The 21,988-nt window shown below is 36.1% G+C and overlaps 1 protein-coding gene and 1 long non-coding RNA gene across 3 annotated transcripts in view; one reads left to right on the top strand and one right to left on the bottom strand.

Moving 5' to 3' along the window:
• Positions 1-4,952: 4,952 nt before the first annotated feature.
• Positions 4,953-19,523, bottom strand: LOC131278756 (uncharacterized). Its single transcript, XR_009186189.1, has 3 exons — positions 19,394-19,523; positions 18,906-19,207; positions 4,953-9,279 (listed from the first exon to the last, which is right to left on the bottom strand). It is a non-coding gene; the product is annotated as an uncharacterized lncRNA (long non-coding RNA).
• A 226-nt stretch (positions 19,524-19,749) lies between these two features.
• Positions 19,750-21,988, top strand: part of GABRG1 (gamma-aminobutyric acid type A receptor subunit gamma1) — a 93,504-nt gene continuing 91,265 nt past the window's right edge. Inside the window, exon 1 of one of the 2 annotated variants that reach the window (XM_004458584.3) lies at positions 19,750-20,283. In XM_004458584.3, the coding sequence (XP_004458641.2) occupies positions 19,994-20,283 (290 nt within the window). In that variant the 5' untranslated portion in view covers positions 19,750-19,993. The remainder of the gene's footprint in view (positions 20,284-21,988) is intronic. The other variant, XM_071216652.1, reaches the window with a different exon arrangement.

Genomic DNA, 21,988 nt, shown 5'->3' on the forward strand with positions numbered 1-21,988 from the left:
TTCAAACAAAATTCCAGCATATATTTTTGGTATAGACCAATGAGTTGATTCTACAATGTATAACAACAAGTAAGGAACTTAAAGTAGTCAAAAATAATTAAAATAAAGAATGAAGTTGGTGAACTCACACTATCTGATTTCAAGATGTACCATAAATCTATCATAATTGAAGCAGTGTGATATTGGCATACGAACAGACATGTCAATCTATGGAATAAGATAGAAAGTTCAGAAATACACTCATATATGATTTATTGATTCTCAGCAAAAGATGACAGGGTAATTTAATGGAAAGATGGTAGACTTTTCAACAAATAATGCTGTAACTATTGAATATCCACCTGAAAAAAGGAAAGGCATGTTGACACATACTTTACATAATATAAATATTAACTCAAATTAGGTCATAGAACTAAATGAGACATCTACAACCATAAAAATTCTACAAAAAGGTATACAATAAAATTTTCTGAGCTTGGGTTAGGCAGAGTTCTTAAGATGTAAAAATACAAAGTATAAATGGAAAAGAAATTGATAAATTAGACTTCATCAAAATTAAAAATATTTTGACTTTGAAAGATACCTCGAAGAAAATAAAAAGACAAGATACAAATTTGGAGAAAATACCTGAAAATCACACATCTACTAAAGAACTTATATCCAGAATATAAAAAGAAATTTCTCAATTTATTAATAATAACAATAATAAAAACACTCCTTTAAATAGCAAAATATCTGAATAAGCTTTCAAAGTAAAAGAAATATGTGTGGCAAAAAAAGAGCATGTTAAGAGTTTCAACATCAATATTAAGAAAATGCAAACAAAAAACAAAATGAGGTTTCACTACACATTTATTAGCAAGGCTAAAAATTTGGCAATATCAAGTATTGACAAGGATCCAAAGCAACTCTCATACACTGCTGCCAGAATTACAAAATGTTACATCACCATCCCCAAATCCTCAAGATTGGAAAATGAACAAAGAACTAAAGTACACTTATTATTACTCTACTATAGACTTCTTATTATTCTAGCATGGAAGAACAGGTGGCAGTGGCCCCTGGAGGTTCTGAGGGATGGGAGAGGGAAGAATGGGCGTAATATGGGGGCAATTTTGGAACATTAGAGTTGCCCTGCATGACACGACAGTGATGGATACAAGCCAAAGTATATTTTCTCATAACCTACAAAATAGTGCAGGACAGAGTATAAACTGTAATGTAAACTGTTGTCCATGGTTAGTAAGAATGCTTCAATAATGGTTCATCAATTGTGACAAATGTACAACACTAATGAAGGATGTTATTAATGTGGGAAAGTGTGGAAAGGGAGGAAGTGGGGGATATGGGAACCCCTTATATTTTTTATGTAGTACATACAATTTAAAGCTTCTTTAAAAATATTAATTACAAAATGTTACATGTAATTTGAAAAGCAGGTTTTTGGTTTCATATATAATATTTATACTCTATAGTATATACTATAGTATATATATGTATGTAATATAGTATATATATGTATGTAATATATATGTTTATAAATATGCAGCCCAGCAATTCCCCTCTTAAGGCATGTGCACAAGAAAATGATAACACATGTTCACAAAATGAGCTGTACACAAATGTTTATAGCAGAAATTGGAAACAAATGCCCATCAACTGTTGAACGAATAAAGAAATCAATACACAATGGAATATTGTTCATAAATAAAGGGAACATATTATTGAGAATATCTAATGAAACATAATCACACATTTTATGTTAAATGAAAGACATCAGACATGTAAGTCTCAATATTAAGTTTTCATTTTTATGAATCTGGGAAAAGCAAACCTAGAGAAAAAGAAATCAGTTTAGTAATTTCCAGGGACTTGGGAGGGGATGGATTGACTACAAAAGGGCACGGTGAAACTTTTGGGCTAATGGGAATATTCTTATCTTCAAATTGAAAGTGGTTACAAAACTAAATATTTTCAATTAGCAAAAATTGTATGTGTAAATAGGATAAATTTTACTATTTGTAAATTATATCTCAATAACCATGATCTGAAAACAACCTAAGTGACATTCTTTCACCCATTCTTACTAGTTTTCACTGCTTCAGGAGTTTTTGAAAAATTTTTCTGTCATCCAGCATATAAGTAAGCTTTCTCTCTTAGCATTTTATGATCTTGTAAACAGAGGCATTCTAATCTTCCTTCAGGTTGATGTTGATCCATTTCATCTATACTCACCTTGTATGGTTGATCAATAACTTTAAATGTACATTGACTCAGATACTGAACAGTGGCAAGCAACATGGATTATGAAGACATCAGAAGCATGACCCTGCACCATTCTTATCTGTGATAAATTTCAGAAATATAGCCAATTGAACTAAATGGAGAACAATGAAAAGTATCTGACGGTAGTAATCTCTACCTTGAATTCCATTATGGGAAAAAACTTTCTATGGTTACTCCATGTATAATTTAATGTGGAAAAAATTACATTATTTAACCTTGTTTCTTGATCACACTGTATATTCTTTTACTCTAAGGGTAAATAGATTCACCCTGTGATTTCAAATTTAAATGATTTTAGTAATAAACCTAGAGTAAAGATCAAAACACATGGAATTCAATGACTATATATGATGGCTGTATAAGTTTCTTAGTACTGGCATAACAAATTACCACAAATTTTGTGGCATAAAACAACAGAAATGTATTCTCTCATAGCTCTGGAGGCTGGAAGTCTGATATCATATTGTCAGCCAGGCCATGTTCTCTCTGATAAGTCTAGGGAAGAACACTTCCTTTCCTCTTCTTAGCCATTAGTGTTGACTAGAAATCCTTGGTCCATAGATTATAGCTATATGACTCCTATCTCTGCTTCTGTCTTCACATGTCCTTCTTTCCTAGATGTCTCTGCTTGTGTGTCTCTTCTCCTCTTTTTAAATAGACATCTGTCATATTAGGGTAAGGGACCTTTCTAGTATGGCCTCACTACATCTGCAAAACATAAGGTCACGTTCTGAGGTACTGGGAGGTTTTGAACTTCAACATATCTTTTTCAGGAACAAAATTCAACCTCTAACAAATACTTTAAAGCAATAGTACTTAGGCTTTGAAGGGAAGAAATAAGAGCCCCTTCTAGATAGTTGAACTCTTCCCAGAGTTCAAAGGTCAGGAATAACATCTATCCTTTCATTAAAAAGGTAATAAAAACACTGAGAAGAATCTCCATTTTAACTCCATTGGTTGTGTTGGCTTATAAATATTTACTAAATTCTAGAAAATATTTCAGCATGCCTGGAGAAGTGATGAATTTACCAAAGTAGTAAATGATCACTCATATACTTACTGAACAATAATGTATTGACTATATTTTGCCACCATATTTGGTATCAGTGGTTTCAAATTCAGTTCTACATATCCTTTTCACCAAATCTCCTGCGTAGCTTCTTAAATATACAGATTTCACAGTTTCACTTACTGAATCTTTGAATCAGATAGTAAGAGTGGGTGGAATTTTTGTTTTTAAAGACTACAGGTTTTTATATTAAATAAGCAAGTTTGGAAATACTACAATGTTTAATAAGACCTGGGCCCAATGCTTATAAAAACGTGGAATTATCTAACAAGTTCCTAATGGTTAAGTTTTCAACAAAAGAATTACTGATGATAAATTTAAACCTAAAGACCATGGCAGATAAAGCCATGAGTTTATAACCATTTCAAACATTTGTTCTGAGCAGAAAAATTTATAGCTACCTTTAGTAATAATGAAGAAACCATTAGCAAGTACTGACTTTGAAGGAATAATTTGATAATAGTAAAATAAAATTCAATTTTAAGATAATAACACATAAATGTTCCTAATGCTTATGATGGAAAAAATGTCACTGAGATTGATTAGTTAGAAAGATTTCTAAAATAAATACAATTAATCAATTTTGGAAAAATATTTACAATGTTAAATATACATTATGTAAACCTGTACATTCTCTCTCCTTTCCATCCACTCTACTGGACAAATGTTTTCACACGAATTTTCCCTCCCTTCTATGTGTCTTTCTGTTTTATGTACCCTGTGTCAGAGATTATTTGCTCATAATCCTGTTTTTATTTATTACCCTGTATATCCAAATATATAAACTTATCTCTTTTATATATCAGATATGACACAATTTTCCTGATTAACATTCACGTTTAGTTTTGTCCAACAACAGAGCAATATAGTGCAATTCTGAAGGGCTTGTATTAGACCCTTGTTACTAATTCCTGGTGAGAAATCTCTCCCCATACTAATTCCCATCCTGCATACACAAGTCTTTTGGCAAGACTCCAATTGTTGATTATATTTTCATGAATAAAATGTTGTTCTCATTCCTGAAGATGGATGGATGGATGGATGGATGGATGGATGGATGGACAGATGGATAGATAGATAGATAGATAGATAGATGGATAGATAGATAGATGGATAGATAGATAGAAAGATGATAGATACAGATAATTCACAAACAAATTCACTCTTTTTCATTCCATAATCACATTGTGACCACTGCTGCTACAGAGTAGTGACATAAAGACAAAAGAGGACTTGCCTTGGAGAATTTACCATGTAGTGACAATCATGACAATACAACATATCTAATGTTGTAAGTGGAAAACATATACAGTGTATTAGGAGTGCAAAAAATTAGATATAGATAGCTGATGATGATTGCTACATATGTATATGGGACCCGTTCATAAAGGTTTATTTAAAAATATATTTTACATTGTGAATCAACAAATGAAGCTTTATTTAATCTCAAATATTTAGATACTAATATTCTTGGTTTCTTTGTTAGTTGGACTGATCTCAGACCACTCTTCTCTTTTTAACACTATATGTCTATTTATTTAGATCTTTGATTTCTTTCATCAGTGTTTTTTAGTTTTTAGCATTTAAGTCCTTTATATTTTTTCTTTTTTCTTTCCACTTCTTTTCCTCTCTTTTTTTTTTAATGTTACATTCAAAAAATATAAGAGGTCCCCATGTACCCTCACCCCCCTCATGCCACTCCTCCTACATCAACAACCTCTTTCATCATGATGGGACATTCATTGCATTTGGTGAATATATTTTGGAGCACTGCTGCTCTACATGGATAATGGTTTACATTGCAGTTTACACTCTCCCCCAGTACACCCAGTGGGCCATGACAGGACAGACAATGTCCAGCATCTGTCCCCTCAGTACCACCCAGGACAACTCCAAGTCCTGAAAATGCCCTCACATCATTTCTCTTCTTCCTCTCCCTACCGTCAGCAGCTACCGTGGGCACTTTCTCCACATCAATACTACAATTTCTTCCATCACTAATCACAATAGTTCCATAGTAGAATATCAGTAAGCCTACTCTAATACATACTCTATTCCTCCATCCTGTGGACCCTAGGATGGTTATGTCCATTCCACCTCTATATTGAGAATGGGCTTAGATTCCACATGGATGATGAATGCAATTCTCCTACTTGCATCTGTAGGCACTCTTGGCTCCCTGATGTGGTGGTTGACCTTCTTCACCTCCCTCTTTGCTGACCAGGGTAAGTCCAATAAACCAGAGGGTAGGAGCTACAAGTCTGCTGAGGCTCAGGGCCTGGCTGTCACATGGACAGTCCAGAGTTTCTGGTCTCCTGAGTATACCCCAACCCCAGCACCAACCACAGGTCCAGTAAAAGTGACAGAAGAGGCATGAGTAGAAAGGTCACTTCTGAGTCCAACTCCATCTCACTCAGGAACACAAACTCCAAAGAGGGCCAACTGACATGGCACTGAACTCCAGAGCCATCAGCTATGATCATAGAACCAGTGGGTCTCTGAAGCCCTCAGGAGCACCAGTACCTGGGGTTGTATCTACTTTGGCTGTCTCTGGGACCCTGCTGAGGTGTGCATAAACGTGACCCCTCTGATGACCTCCCGACTCTTTTTTGGAGACTCATAGCCATACAAACTCATTTGTCCTTTCCATTTCCCTCTTTAATTCAAGGTCAAACCACCCTTAATCTTCGCTCAAAAGAAGATGTCTTTCTTTAGACTTCTGTGGCTGGTGGGGAATCCAAACTTACAAAAGGTCTATAGGGATAGCATTGGGAAAGAAAGTAGATATGAAGGGGTAGAAGTGAGGACAATCTGGAATCAGGTGAGTCTTTCATAACCTCCAATCTTGACATCTCAAGTAATTTGCAGAACACCTGGCATCCTTGGAAATGGCCTTTGGAAGCTGGCATCTTTGGAAGTGGTTGATTCTCTTAGAAAATGTTACCATATTGAGGGATAAGTATTTGTCTCTGCTATGGAGAGGTGAGGCATTCATCAAGTCAGACCAGACTTTGTAAGTAAAAGTTCACGTTGTTGAACTCATACATAATATTAATCCCTGCTATTATCCCCACTTTGTGTAAGCACAGAGATTACTGAAGAAAGAGGCAAACAGATCTCCACACAGCAGGTCATGTTGCATACCTGATTATGAAGATCTTATGCTTCCAAGGTTTCTCTTTATTGGGAATTCACATATGGAAAAAAGGTATTTTCACATTTTATGCCCATTATAAGATATTTGTTCAAATTTCTCTTCCCTGTTCATATATTTGTCATAAATTTTCCAAATGTGTTCCTTCCAAGTCTTTGACCCTTAGCCACAGCCTGTGAATCTATGTAAATCCTACCTATTGTTTCAGGCCCACTCAAACCTGATATCATATGCATCACTTTCCTTTTCTTTAATGATAGATTTCTTTTGCCCACGACTGATTGGTTCATCAGATAATACCAGTTCATGGTTGGTAGCTTAAGTTGCAGGTAACTTGGAGATTCATGGAAAGGGTTCATTCTCTAATAGAGACCAGTAGCAAACCACTGCTATTTCTTTAAAGGAGAGTAATTATATGAAAAGAATAGCATAGGTTTGCTCTGAAATCTTAAAAGTCTACTCTGTGATTCACCAATAAGTGTCTACCTAAAAGTTCCATACAGTATCCTTGTCTGCTGCAATAATTTCAGAAACAGTTGAATCTGCATTGTAGTTTAGCTTAAGTGGTAGAATAGCTTGTGCACTAGTCTAGAGCAGTAGTAGACATTTCTCTTTAGCTGAGTCCTAATAAACCTGGCAAAATAGTCATAAAAGGACTTGGAGTAATAAACCCAAATAAGGTAAATTTGTTTCCAAAACCCAGAGGACAACTAAGTATTGTGTTTCTTCCTTAACATAGGTAGAAACAAATGTATTAATGTGTTCTTCACCTTATAAGGGATATCTAAACATGCCCAGGCCATTGAACACCTACAAAGTTCATCAATGTGTCAGGAACCTGAAATTTTGTGGGGTTTATTTCCCTCCCTTTTATATGTATCTATCTTATCAAGGTGTATAGAGGAATCCCTTCTTTTTGCTCACCAGGTCTAATCATGTCATCAATATAATGGACCACAGTGATGTCTTATGGAATAGATTTCAATCAGAGTCCCTTTGGACCTGATTATATCATAACGCTGGCTATTAGATTTAGCCCTCAGTTATGTTAGTGACTATATTGTTGGGCATGTCAGCTGAAAGAAAACATATTCTAACGAGTTTTACCAGTAAAATATTTGTTGCATACCAGGGCCGGGAAATTGTTTATTAGCTCAGCAATGAGCCACATATGGAACAGTGGATGCAATGAGAATCATTACCTAATTAAAAATGTTGATAATCTACTGTCATTCCATAATATTGATGGGCTTTCTGCACAGCCCTATAGAAAAATTGAATGGATACATGGTAGAAAATAACACTCCTGAAACTTTCAAGTTCTTTCATGTGGCAGAAATGTGGCATTGCATCTTATTTATTATTCTCATCTTCCATAAAGGTAGTTATTTGTTCCTTCTACTTGCTTTTTCTAACATAATAGTTCCATGGATTAAACAACCAATGTAGTATTCTGCTAGTTGCCAAATATGTCCATTATACTGTGCATTTTAACTTGGATTCAACCACATGGTGGGTTCAGAGATCCATAATTCTACTATTGGATGGAGATTCAAACTATAATTCATTTATTGCCTGGTCTCTATAAACTTCTCTTCTGACTAATGTAGTGTAGTGACATTTTGGGTCTCCAGGTATTGCTATTAGTTAGAGCTAGGGCCTTATATCCTCAAAAAGTCTGGTTATTCCCCCTCTATTTTACCTAATCACCCAGAGAAATGTTTGCAAGACTCTTTGGGGGAAGTCTAAGAGGTAGATTTAAGCATAAATTTTTGATGTGTACCTAAGTCCTTCTTTAAGGGAAACCAATCTCTCCTGTGTTAAAGATATTCTGAGTCCAGGAATTGGCTCAAGTCTGGAAACTAACTGAGGGGCTAGGATTCTATTGTGGTGATCCAACTCACATCTCTCTTTACCAGACCAAGTGTTTTTCTGCTTATCCAAAACAGTAAGATTGTAACTGACTGCCTGTCTACTGCATTTCTAAGAACATTAAGATCAATGAGTTAACACCAAGAATCTCTGCAGGTCAAACAATGCTGATTATTAATTTGGTTATGCTGCCCCTCTCTGTACCATGCCCACTTTAACTCTGTTAATTAAGTGCTGCCACTTGGCTCTTGACACTCTGGTATCTTATTATACCCATTGAATAAAGGGAGTCCCTCATATCCCACTATCCCCAATAAATTTAGGGAATCCAGTTCCATCCTCATCCTTGTTTTACAGATAATTGCCATCACAGCTATTCAGCATTGTTGGGGACACTTTCACGAACGCATTTCTCATTGTCTTGGCTAAGGACAAACTTAACCAAGTCTACAAACTCACACATTTTTGGACCTTGGTGGAGAAGCTTTTATAAGATAAATCCACTCAAACATTCATATCTTCCAAAAATTTTAATACTTTTTTGCCAGTACTAATGACATTTCAACTTCATTATTATAGGTTATTTTTGGGTAAAGTTTTTATTTAAGTGTCCCGGTAAACAAATGGAGACATTCTTATACTTGACTTAACATACTTAGCCAGAATTTTTGCTTATCATACTCACTTTGACAAATTTTTCCCAATCCAATATTACATTCCTTCCACCAGAATCCAGCATACTTACAATCCGTTCCCAAGCAGGTTCCCTGATTTCTGTCAATAAAAACTGGCAATCCTTTTGATATGAATGGCATTTTCTCATGGGTCTAATAGGACACCCAAGGGCTATAGATGGTTTCCCAGGATTACATGTAGAAACTCTATTCTTTGGCAGATTCTGAGGATCAAAAGACACAGTGAGACAAATGAAAGAGGAAATATGTAAGTAGAAGCAGGTTCTTTTTCTCTCAAGACCCTAATGTCCCTAAGAAATTATATTATTCTTTTCTGATAGCCAAAACCACATAAGCAGACACATCACATGCTATAAAATAGAGGAGGGAGTTAGGTACTATATGGGATCCATTCAAGGATGCACTTGGGGCACTATTTTAATGCCAGTTCTGCTAGCAAGGAATTAAAAATAAAATATATTAGGCTATATATGAGATGAATGAGTAATTGATATAATAAAGTTCCATCAAGACCTTTAGAGTTTTCATTAAATGTCAGGCTTCAATAAATCTCCAGGTACTGGACTTCTTTGCTGTAAGTATCTCATATCCTAACCAGGACTATATTCATTTAAAACATGACTGCTTAAGGATCATTCTTCAAAAATTCTTTCTTACTTTTGACATTTTTATAGGATCGCTCTTTAAAGTTAAGGTATGAAATGTTTTCATGTCAATGATGTCGTAGGACATAGTCACTGAAATAATCATGTTGGCTAACCTGAGAGGGGAGAGGTGGCTTTGGCAGAAATATGAACACTTTCCTTTGAAACAGAGACCATGACTCATCTGCCATTCAATAATAACGTTTTAAATATGGATTCTAGAACCCAAACCCTTAGGTTCAAATCCTGATTCAGCAACTTACTTGCTGTGACCAGGGAAAGTTACCAAATCTCTGCTTTCCAGTTTCCTCATTTGGAAAATAAAGGAAAAATAATAATACCTGCTTTCTAGGATTGTTGTAGGATTTCATTATGTTCAGATATCCAAATCATTAATGATCTCTAATGTCTGGCAAACTGTGAGGACCATATACTTTTTAAATTTTTTTTTTTTGCCTTCTCTAATTTCTGTCATTTTGTACTGATCATGGAAAAGTAGTTAACAATAATGTCAATAACTAATACATCTTTACTTTTAACAGCTTTCAGTTAGCTATACTAAAGTTATTTTATTTGACCTTCCTGCTCATACGTTGTGGTAAGAATAAATCTCTGTTTTGTGACTGAGTAATCTGAGTTTCAAAGTGACACTGTGATTTGCTAATATCACAGAAATAATTAATGTAGGCAGGATTTAAATTCATGTTACCTGAATCTACATTACTTCTTTCCCTGGTATACCTCAATTATATGACTCATGACCAAGTGTTTATCCTGCTGACAACAAATCCCTACCACTGATTGAAACCTATTATGGACCAGGCATTTTATTTATATCTAATAATATCACATCGACTATGAAAATTTCCTATTAATGTGCTATCATTATATAGAGAAGAAACTGAAGCTTGCAGAAATGAAATATAATACCCAAAGTTTTAGATCTATTAAATGTATAAATGGTGCAGTTTATTCCTTCATTACTTTATTCAGCAAATGGCTATGACAGACATTGGAGATAGTGTGAAAAAAATACAAGATCTTTTGCCATCAAGGAGTTTGAACATGATAGAGAAGAGACAAAATTAAATGATTATGAAAAAATAATTTTAATGCAAATATAATTTATATTATAGAAAGTTCAATAGAATGCAAGTTTAAAAGGTAATAAACAACAACAAAAACAGCCTGCCTGATTTGTTTACTATGTTACATTTAATTTGTAGAAGAATGCCTGAAACCTAAGTGCTCAATGAATATGTCTTGAATTCAATAACTCAATAAATTATAAAATGTGGAAATCTGCAGAATATCATTAGATAGTATTCTGCAGATTTCCATAATTTAATTTAAATTGGGGAATTGGGACTTTCTTTGAGGATGTGACAGTTAACATAAGACTGAAAAGAGGACAGATGAAGGGTAAAAGGTGAAGTGGAGAGATTCAGGCCTAGGAAAATTATCTGCTGTGCCCTAATTTAGAAATGCAGCATGGCATTGAAGGAAATGAAGGATGATCCTTCTGGCTAGAACACAGTGAGGAGGAAGAATGTTGAAAAGATGGAACAGGTAAAGACCAGAAGATGGAGGGTCTTAAAGGTAATGATAATATTGAATTGAGGAAATCAATAAGTACAATAGGAAATCATTGAAAGGTTTAAGCAGAACATAATCAGGTTTTCATTTAGAGACCATTCTTTTAGCTATATTAATAATAATTTTATGAGATATGAATATAAGCATTTTTTCTTCTTCATTTTCTTCATTAACAAGGGGACCTTTATCAAGTCATTTAACCAATAAATGCTCATCTATGTATCTTTTTTTTTTTTTTTAAAGATTTATTTATTTATTTAAATCCCCCCCTCCCCTGGTTGTCTGTTCTTGGTGTCTATTTGCTGCGTCTTGTTTCTTTGTCCGCTTCTGTTGTTGTCAGCGGCATGGGAAGTGTGGGCAGCGCCATTCCTGGGCAGGCTGCACTTTCTTTTCACGCTGGGCGGCTTTCCTCACTGGCGCACTCCTTGTGCATGGTGCTCCCCCACGCGGGGGACACCCTTGCATGGCAAGGCACTCCTTGCGCGCATCAGCACTGCACATGGGCCAGCTCACTGGCGCACTCCTTGCGCATGGGGCTCCCCCACGCAGGGGACACCCTTGCGTGGCACAGCACTCCTTGCGCGCATCAGCACTGCACATGGGCCAGCTCCACACGGGTCAAGGAGGCCCGGGGTTTGAACCGCGGACCTCCCATATGGTAGACGGACGCCCTAACCACTGGGCCAAAGTCCGTTTCCCTCTATCTATCTTTTTGAATGCTAGAGTCACAATTGGGCTTGTTTTTAGGGTCAGAGGAGATAAAAGTGCCTGGAGAGAATTTTATTTGGAGCAATATTTTCATAACTTGTTAAACTGCCTTTTTCTGTTATTTTATTTTGGGAATTTGAAATAAAGTTTATTTACAAAACAAAAAATAAATTAATAAAATGCTTCAAAATTAAAAAAGAATAAATTAGAAGTTGACAAGATCAGAAATGGAAGATGACTACAGTTGTCCAAGTAAGAGATAATGGCAGATTGAATTAATTGAAGGTAGAGACAGAAAGAAGTTGGATAATAAGAATAACACAGTAACAATTGTTAAGATTAACTGAGCACTTACTGTGGAGCAAATTGCTACAGTGGTGTATGGTGGGAACACAGGTTCCCGGCACAACAGAAACATTCAGCAAATTATCCCTTTATCAAACAGAATAAACAGCCTAGAAAGGGAAAACTACCTTGTCACTTACATAGGACAAATAGTTCAAAAGAGTAGGGGCAGAAGTTCCATCATGGCTAGTGTCCTGGCATAGTGAAAACTGCTTTGTCTGTTTGTCCCACTTTGCTCCAGAAAAGAGACAGCCCTGTAACATTTGGGGAAGGGGCCCTGCCACTGAGAATTCCTGTTTTGATAAGCCCTGGTATAAAGGTCTGGCCAGGCTTTTTGATAGACTTATCATCTCCCCTAGGTTGTGGAATAGTAACAAAAGAAAGAGAAGTGGGTATAGCAGAGGACCTGAGGATGGCTGTGCTCTGCATATTGATGACTTTTCCAGAGAAGGAGATGAGGGTAGGTAAGGTCTGGTCTATGACCACTTAACAGCTCTCTGTGATTTCCTTAACACTTACTATGTGCCAGCCACTGTTCTGCTTTATATAAAATGATTGATTTAATTTAATTTAATTTTTGCAGCAATCATATAGGAGCTTTGAACAGCTAGAAAGTAGAGGATCCTGAGTTTGAAAACAGGTCATCCTATTTTTGAGCTCATTTACATTGGTAGATGAGAGGTATGTTTTGGGAAAATTTAAGAGTTAATGATAGATTACATCATGTAGGTGTCTAGAATAACTGTGACTTCTTTGGTTTCACAAACTGGCTGGTGTTATTTGGATATATGTATCTGAAGCTCAGTAGAAAATTCTGGACTTGCAATATGCTTTGGGAAGATATTATTCAGTTTTTAAAATGGTGTATACAGTTTTAAAAATGAATGAGATTGCCAAAGGTAAGAGTATGATGTGAAAAATAGAGATGTCAAATTGATCTTTAAGGAACTCCAAAACATTAAAACATTTTAAGAAAAAAAAATCCCAAAAAGAATTAGAGATGCATGGGGAAAACTAGGAAAGCATGATACCATAACATCCAGGAATATTTTAAGGAAAGAATGGTCAACTGCATCAAATGAAAATGAAAGTATACAAGTTAAGTATTGGAAACTTCTTTTGGATTTAGTAACATGGATGTGTTGGTATCATGAGGGCAGAATCCAGACCAGAGAGTTTGATAAGTGAACGGAAGTTAACACTGAGAAGCCTGTCTGTTAATGATTGAGAAGTGATAGGCACGTAAAATAGAAGGGGTAAAGAAGTTATACAATACATAAGTATATTTTAATTTTTCACATAGAGAATATTAGCAGGTTTGTAGGCAAATCATGTAGAAATGAAAATATGGAAGATGCAGAAACAGTGGAGAAACCAGTGACAAAAATTTCCTTCGAAAATTCTAGTGGGGATGAGATTCATAAATTATAATACCAAAACAAAAAAAACTTGGAAGGGAAAAAAATTAAGGCCATGGGCTTAGATCCGTTACTGGGCTTAGATCCGTTACTATCCTACTATCAAACACCTGCTTCTAGACTCCCTGTTTTGGCTGCACTCTGAAGGCCTGGGCAGAATGACAAAGAAAGGGCGTGTGCCTTCAGTCTTTTAAAACCTCTTTGTGCTGGCCCTAATCTCTGTTATATTTATAGAATAATATGATTGCATAAACACTGGTGGTTGGTTTCGTTAATTTTGGTTTTGCAGCCTGCAAACAAAAGAAAAATGAATTGTCATAGTGTGGCAGTAAGGAATAAATCAGGCACCAAGATCTGGATTTTGTCTATTTAGAGATAGGCACTTGAGACCTAGGCTATTGAAAAGAGAACACTGGGTGCCTCTGGAAATATACAGAAGGATTAAAGTTATTCATTTCTTTCTTTATTCAATAATACTTTGAATAGTTGTTCATCCTACAGATATTTTTTGAAGACCTCTTACCTGTGAATCACTGATTTGGACAAAAGGGAGCTACATTCTAGGGGGATAAAAATAAAAATCAAGCATGCACTTAATATTAAAGATATAATAGAATACCAGGATTGGCAAACATTATAAATCCTTAGTATATAAAATTGAAGAATAGAGCTGACAGTTTGGGCAGAAACGCAGATAATTTCCAAAGTTTGATAAATTCTATGATACAGATATGAGATTATTGCCTTTAAGGGGATAGAGAGAAGTGGGCACTCATAATCTAGAATTTTTAAGAACTATGTCTGGTAGCAGATAATAAGCCCTGAATAAATATTGACTATTATTATAAGATAGCCCTGTAACACAGGCTTGCATTTAGTGAAAGATCAATAAAGACTTCTTGGAATAAATGACCCTTAAATAAAAGAAACATTAGAGAAGTAGTGTACTTAGAGACCAAGCATGCATAAAATACAGAATTCTCATAAACCACCCTACCATCAACAACTTGCATTGGTATGGAGCATTTGTTACAATTGATGATAGCACATTTTTGTAATTGCACTAATTTTTAACAGTAATTACCTTTATTACAATTTTTGAAAAATTACTACAATGGCACATTAACTATCGACCATAGTTTACATTGGGTATTTTAACATTTAACACCCTTTTATTAACACCTTGAATTAAGTGTTGTGTATTTGTTTTAATTCATGGGAAAACATTCTGTACTATTAACTACAGTCTATTGTCTACCATAGGGTTCATTGTGTTATACCATCCTGTATTTTATCTTTAATTTTTCTTTTAGTAATGTATATGTCCTCAAGTATCCCTTTTTAACCACTTTCACCTAAATAATTCAATGTTGTTAACTATACTCATGATAATGTGCTGCCATCACCACCATCCATTTCCAAACCTTTACAGTCAACTTAGTCAGAAATTCTGTACATATTAAGCATCAATTCCCCATTCTTTAACCCCAATATAAAACCCTGAGGTAACTAATACTCTAGATTTTAACTCTATGAGTCTGCTTATTCTAATTAGTTCATATCAGTGATATTATACATCTTTGTACTTTTGTGTCTGCCTCATTTCACTCAGCATAATGTCCTAAGGTTATTACATGTTACTGCTTGCCTCAGTACTCATTCCTTTCTATAGATGGATAATATTCTGTTGTATGTATATACCACACTGTTTATCCATTCATCGGTTGATGGATATGGGTTGCTTCTATCTTTCTGCAACTATGAATAGTGCTTCTATGAACATCAGTGTACAAATATCTGTTTGAGTCCCTGCTTTCAATTCTTCTGGGTATTACACCTAGGAGCATGATTGCCAGGTCATATGGTAATTCTAACTTATACTTCTGAGGAATGTAAACTCTCTTCCACAGTGGCCACACCACTTTATATTCCTGCCAGCGATGAATGTTTCTATTTTTAAACATCCTTTCAACATTTGTAGTTTTCTGATTTTTAATAGTATCCATTTTAGTGGGTGAGAAATATCTTATTGCAGTTTTTATTAGTATTTCCCTTCTAGCTAGTGATGTTGAAATGACCCCAAAGTGGATTAATTGTTATTGTGGATTTTATCTTGTGTTGGGGGAAGAACTTGTAACATTGATATAAAGATAGTGGTTACCAGGGGTTTAGGAGGGAGGGTGAGATGAATGGGTGGAACAGGGCATATTTGAAGCAGTGACTTTCTTCTGTATAATTACAATCATGGATACATGACATTATGTATTGTCAAGGCCTATGGAACTATACATCACCAAGTATAAACCATAATGTAGCTTGTAAACTTTAGTTATTAGCAAAGCTTCAATATTGGTTCATCAACTGTAACAAATGTACTACACTAACCTAAGAGATCAATAACAGGGATAACTATGTGTGTGGGTATGGGGATAGGTTATATGAGGATTCTCTATACTTCCAGTATAGTTTTTCTGTAAATGTAAACCTGAAAGTTTCCTAAAAATAAAGTTAAAAGAAAACCCAAAATGTGTGTTCCAGTAGATATATTATAAATAAGAAGAATGATTAGGGATTAGACAGATCAAGGAGAAGGGAAGGTCTCTCAGATGGAGGTAATAGCTTGTGAGAAGACAAGAAAGTATAACACCCATGAATAGGTTTAAGAACATGCTATTATGATCTTGGCTGACTTATAGGGTTTGCAGCTGTCAGAAGAAAAGTACATCAGGAGAAGGAGAACATGGCTTAAAATATCTCCTTGTATTGGAGAAGCCTGGTATCAGAACAATGCTGAGAGTAGGATGAGCTCATCAGTGTCCTCTAATCTCTAGCTCTTCCTGCTGGACTGCACATTCTAGAAAGCAACTATTCTGTGCCAGGCACTGTGCTCTGGGATGGAAAAAATCAATTAGATATGAAAGCTATCCTCAATGATATAACAATGAAAATTAACTTTTTAAATACTTTCTATGTTTCAGGCATTGTTTCAAGTGATTTCACTGTTCCTGCATTAGCCCAGTTATGCATTAAAACAACTGTATAAGCTAAGTTGAATTCCTATCTCCTTTATACAGATCAAAAAGTCTAGGCACAGAGTTCTAAGTCTTGGTCACCAAAATATTCCTAATTTCAGGCACAGTGTCTGACATCATGTTTCTTAATAAATATATGTTGAATGAATGAATGAATAATTCACAGATGAATCATGCTAAAATCTAAGTTTGCAAGTGCCAGGGCTACACATACATAATCAGGGTACTGTATCATTGGCCATTTTGTGAGATGATATAAGACAATGATTCTCAAACTTTCTGATGCATGAAAGGCTCCAAAGTTTCTTGCTACAATTTCTGACTCATTAGGTCTGGAGTGCAGCCCATGAATTTGTGTTATTGTCAGATACTCCCAATCATTTTAAAATGATCCCTGGATAAATTTTGAGAAAAATGAAAACTGCTATGCATTATGAGTTGATAGCCATTACAGTTAGATACAAGACTAATGGAATAATGGTTGCTGCTCAGCCTGCCAAAGGAAGGAGGAAGGGAATGGTGAATTCAATGACAATATAAGAAATCCATCAGCTGCAATGAAGTCTGTCTACTTTTCCTTTCACTCATATGACAGACAGTGCTTCTCAATCTTGGTACTACTGACAGTTTGAGCCTTATAATTCTTTCTTGTGGGATGGCTTATCTGTGCATTTTATGATGTGTATCAACACCCTGGCCTCTATCCACTAGATGCTAGTTGCTCACTCCCCCCCCCCCAACATACAATGCAGTTGTGACAACTGAGAATGTCTCCAGATATTGCTAAATGTACCCTGGAAAGAGAGAGGGCAATTTCACTTGAAAACCACTGCAATAATGGAAGACAGAGAAAACCTCTCCTGCTTCTTCCAGTTGTTCCAGTACCTATAGCAAATTCTGATCTCCTAATCTAGAGTTTTGTAAGGCACCTGATCTGTTTTCCCCAGGAGTGTAACTCTGTGAGATGAATGGGGTTTATTTGGTGAGTACAGGGCACCTTCTTGGCTTTATTCAGAATTCACAATATGTGTCACTCCCACTCCTACCACACACCTGGTTTATTACATCAAATGAGACAGATTGTCAGGGTCAAGACATGGCTGCTCTCCAAAACTATTATTTCTTCTTCAGGTTCTGGACAGCTCAGATCCCTTTAACAGTTTACAAATAACTATAATTAACTATGGCAGCAGAATAGGATCAGGTTCACACAAAACATATTTTTAAAAGAAAAAAAGAAAAGCAAGGGATATAGAAATAAAAAGTCAGAAAAAAGTGCTTGAAAGAAAGGAATGAGACAAGATGGAAAATATGTCAGCACAAAAAATAGCAAAAATGGGAATTTTGGAAAATTCCTCTATATTCCCCTCCTTTCTTTTGAACAAGAATAAAGAAGCAACTTCTAACTTCCCCATGGTTTATCTTTCACCTTCTCTCTCCATTAATTTCTCTTAACTACTCTTAAAATCTTTCAATTACATATGAGAACAATAAAAATAAAACCATGTTAAGAAATATTGATGGGACAACTATCAGCTGTTATAACATTATGCAGCATCTTATATTTGCAAAAGGCTTTCCTATTCTTAGCAAAATGCAAAGGATAACTAGTAAATCATTGTTATTCACTACATACTTCTGGTGAACTAATTCCTAATTCACTGGCTAATCAGTGAATTAGTAGTGTGCATCCAGTGAAACAAATAGCTAGTCAATACACATTCCTAATTGAAACATGAAAAAAATGGTAATTTATTTTAATATCAATTTTTGCCTAAATTTACTGCCTCAAAATCTTTTAGGATAAAATTTTAGTGTTATATAATTATTTGGTATGAACTATTTTGACTAAACATGCATTGAAGAAGAGAATAATACTGCCTACATAACGTGGAGTGGAGAAGAAAAACGAGGAGGTCAGTATGTATTTTCAGAGGAGACTAGAAGGGTGAAGCAATCAATCAAAGAGAAGGGAGGAAAGTCCAGCACTGCACCATCTGTTATTCCCAGCAAGAAAAGAACCGTAACCTTGTTACCCTATCCAGTTGCTTTAAGTGATTTCAGAAGAAAGGATAGCAACAGTTACCTTATCGCCATGCACACAGAGTAAGTTCTGGCTTGACCTGTTTGCCGGAAGACAAATACTCTCAGGTCCCTAGATGGTGAACTGCAATTCAATCTGGAACCTTGGGCAATTCCGGGTGGTTGTGGAGTGATTAACCAGACAGCCAAAGATCCCTATCCCTAGGGAAGTAGGGATTTAGGAAGACACAAAGGCAGAAGATGGCTCGGCAAAACCAGCAGACATCCACCGCCACTGTCTTCGTCTGGACAGTTGTTCCAGTTACCAGGAGGCTTTCGGGTTGCCATGGCAATTGTTTGCCTCTGCTGCAAAATCAAAGCAGAACCTCTGAAGTTAGGTACTAAACACCGGAGCTCCACAAATGCAAAGACAAGTTGGGGAGGGAAAAGAGAACAAGGATTACGTATGTAATAGGTTACAACTTCTACGACTAGAGGGTCTTGTTAAAATCGAATTTTGCATTTGTTTTTGTAAGAGGATACAGCCCCTACCTGACATTATTCATTAGTGTCATATTTTGTTGCCCGGAGGGAGAATGACACGCAAAACCTGTCACTCTTTATAAAGGCAGCGGGAGCGGCGAGGAAACGTGCTCACCAGGAGCGCACCGAGACAGCTCTCTCATTCACTGGTTTTCTATTCAACGTCCCCCAACTGCCTCTGTGCGCCGGGCGCTGGGCCAGGTGCTGGGTCTGGGGAAATGAAACACGCCTCCGCCCTCAAAAATTAACAACGGTAATTAACAAAAATTACCAGATCCCTCACGTGCCCGGTTAAAACAACTAGGCACTGTTCACTTCCCCTGGTTTTCTCTCGGGAAGCATATTCAGAATCCAAACACGTAAGTGGAGAGAGGCAGCGCCCCCCGAGTAGGCCAGAGGCAAGGCTGGGGGAAGAGAGGGAGAGGCAGCCTTTCCCCGGGGAGGAAATCTGTCAAGGCCCCACTAATGTTTCTCCGCGGCTGCGAGGGAGAAGGGGTTTGTTTTTCTTTTGGAAACGCGGAGCCCTTTTCCCTACTGGGCTCTTCTTCTAGTAGGGGAAGCCCCGCCTCTTCGGGCCACTGATTGGCCCAAATATTTTAAAGCTAATTTATGCCATCCTCCGCTCGGTCTGATTGGCTCCCCTGCCCAAATCCGCTGGGAGACGCATCCTACCTGGGAGGGAGGTGTACTGCCTTCCCAAATTTCCTACTCACCGGGCTATTTTGCTGTGGTGGGAGCAAGTCCTGGGTTGGAATCTTCAGCAGCGCACACAGAAAGAGCGAAACGGCGAGCCCGATGGGTTCTTGGGAAGCTTTTATCTTCTCCCCTTTTCTTTTGTGGAGTCAAAGTAGAGGGGTGAGGTTGATGTTCTTGTTACTAACCCTGCATTTGGGAAACTGGTGAGTAAATCCAAGGACCCAAAACTATTCCTTGGTGTCTACCCTTCTCCACTTCATTTCGCTTTCTTTTGAAATTCATGATAAGTAATTTGCACGTCACAGGCACATGTGTGATATTTCACCATCATTTTATTTTCTGATTAGATGTATTTTACTTTTAGGTTGCATGAAATTAGCCTGTTTCCTAAGCAAGGAGGTTAGTTCAGTTGCTTTTGACTTCAAGCAGAGTGTAAGTAAATAAAGGTTCAGGTACTTTAAGGATGGGGTGGTGCACCAATGACTTTGCTACCAAATGGAATGAATGAATTCTCGTTGATGAACGCTTACTTTCTGGATGATTCTGTGTTTTAAAGACAAAGTTATTTCAGAAACTTGTTGTCATACAGCCTGGTGTAGACGGTGCTGTTCTATTTACTCTTAATTCTTTCTTCCCCTAACTTCTGTGTAACTTTACTATTCTGGGGAAAACAATGTCTTACATCAAGAAAGACTGGAAATATGGCTAAAAAATTTATCAGTGTCGAAAATGTGTAATAGTTAAGTCAAAAAATAGCAATGTATGCACCAGCTTTGAATGATTTTAATTTTAATTTTTTCCGTCAGTAATTCAAAATTATATGGTGATATGAAAATTCTGGATTTGTGTGTGTGTACACCTGTGCACATGTGATGTGTGTGTGTGCGGTGTGTGTGTGTGTATGTACATGTGCATGTAATATTACAAATCCCAAGCCCTGATTTAAGAGGGAAAAGACTGGGGATGTAAAACCTTTCAATAAAACTTTTAAATCTATTAGAAAAATAAAATGTTAGAATATCTCATCTTGATTGTATATAGGGGTAATGTGTAGGAAGAGTTAAATATATTGCTTAAAGCATAGATGCTAAAAAAGTCTCACACTACTCATCATGTAACTGTGTTGTAAACAAATGTACATTTGCAGTAATATATTGCATTGCATGATCCTCCGTAGAACTCAAGGGTAAAGTACAATCAATATGAGGAAGTAAACATGCCTTTATAATTACTTGTATTATTGCTTACATGAAATATTGTTCAAGATTTGATTTTAGTATATAGCTAAAGTGAATTTTTTTGCCATTACCAGTGGATAGAACAACTGTATTTTCTCTCAGCAAATAGAGAATTGCTTAAAGTATGCTAGATGATATTTACATGTGCAAGAAAAATTTTGACAGTCTTCTTTATAAAGTATGATGGGTTTAGTTTATCCTTCTCCCTTAGAATCTTAAATATTCTGTATAAATACAAACACAGAACTCAAATAATTATTTCTTATACATAAGTTGTGCCATCATGGCTTATTTCTTTGAATCTGTTATAAATATCATAAAAGAGGTTCAAGATAGAAAATGTACCAGCATTCTAATGCATCTTCATAATATTACAAATGATTTGTGCTTTCATAAATAAAAAGAGATTTATCTAGTGTTTTTCTGGAATGACAACCTGTAAGCTCTTTTATCATTTAAGTGCAAATTTCCCTTTCAAAATAATAGACAAGCCAACTTAATGAAGGGCATGTTGTCTAATCAGAGAGATGTTTTGTTTTAAAGAAATTCCTTTTGTTTATGAGGAAATTTACATTATCATTACAATTGGTTACAAAACTCTCTTCAAGCTTCTTAGAGATAAAGAGCTGTGTAGTATGGTATACAGAGAATGGGTTAAGGAATCTGGAGT

Source organism: Dasypus novemcinctus, chromosome 1, assembly GCF_030445035.2.
Source record: "Dasypus novemcinctus isolate mDasNov1 chromosome 1, mDasNov1.1.hap2, whole genome shotgun sequence".
In the NCBI taxonomy this organism is placed as follows: domain Eukaryota; kingdom Metazoa; phylum Chordata; class Mammalia; order Cingulata; family Dasypodidae; genus Dasypus; species Dasypus novemcinctus.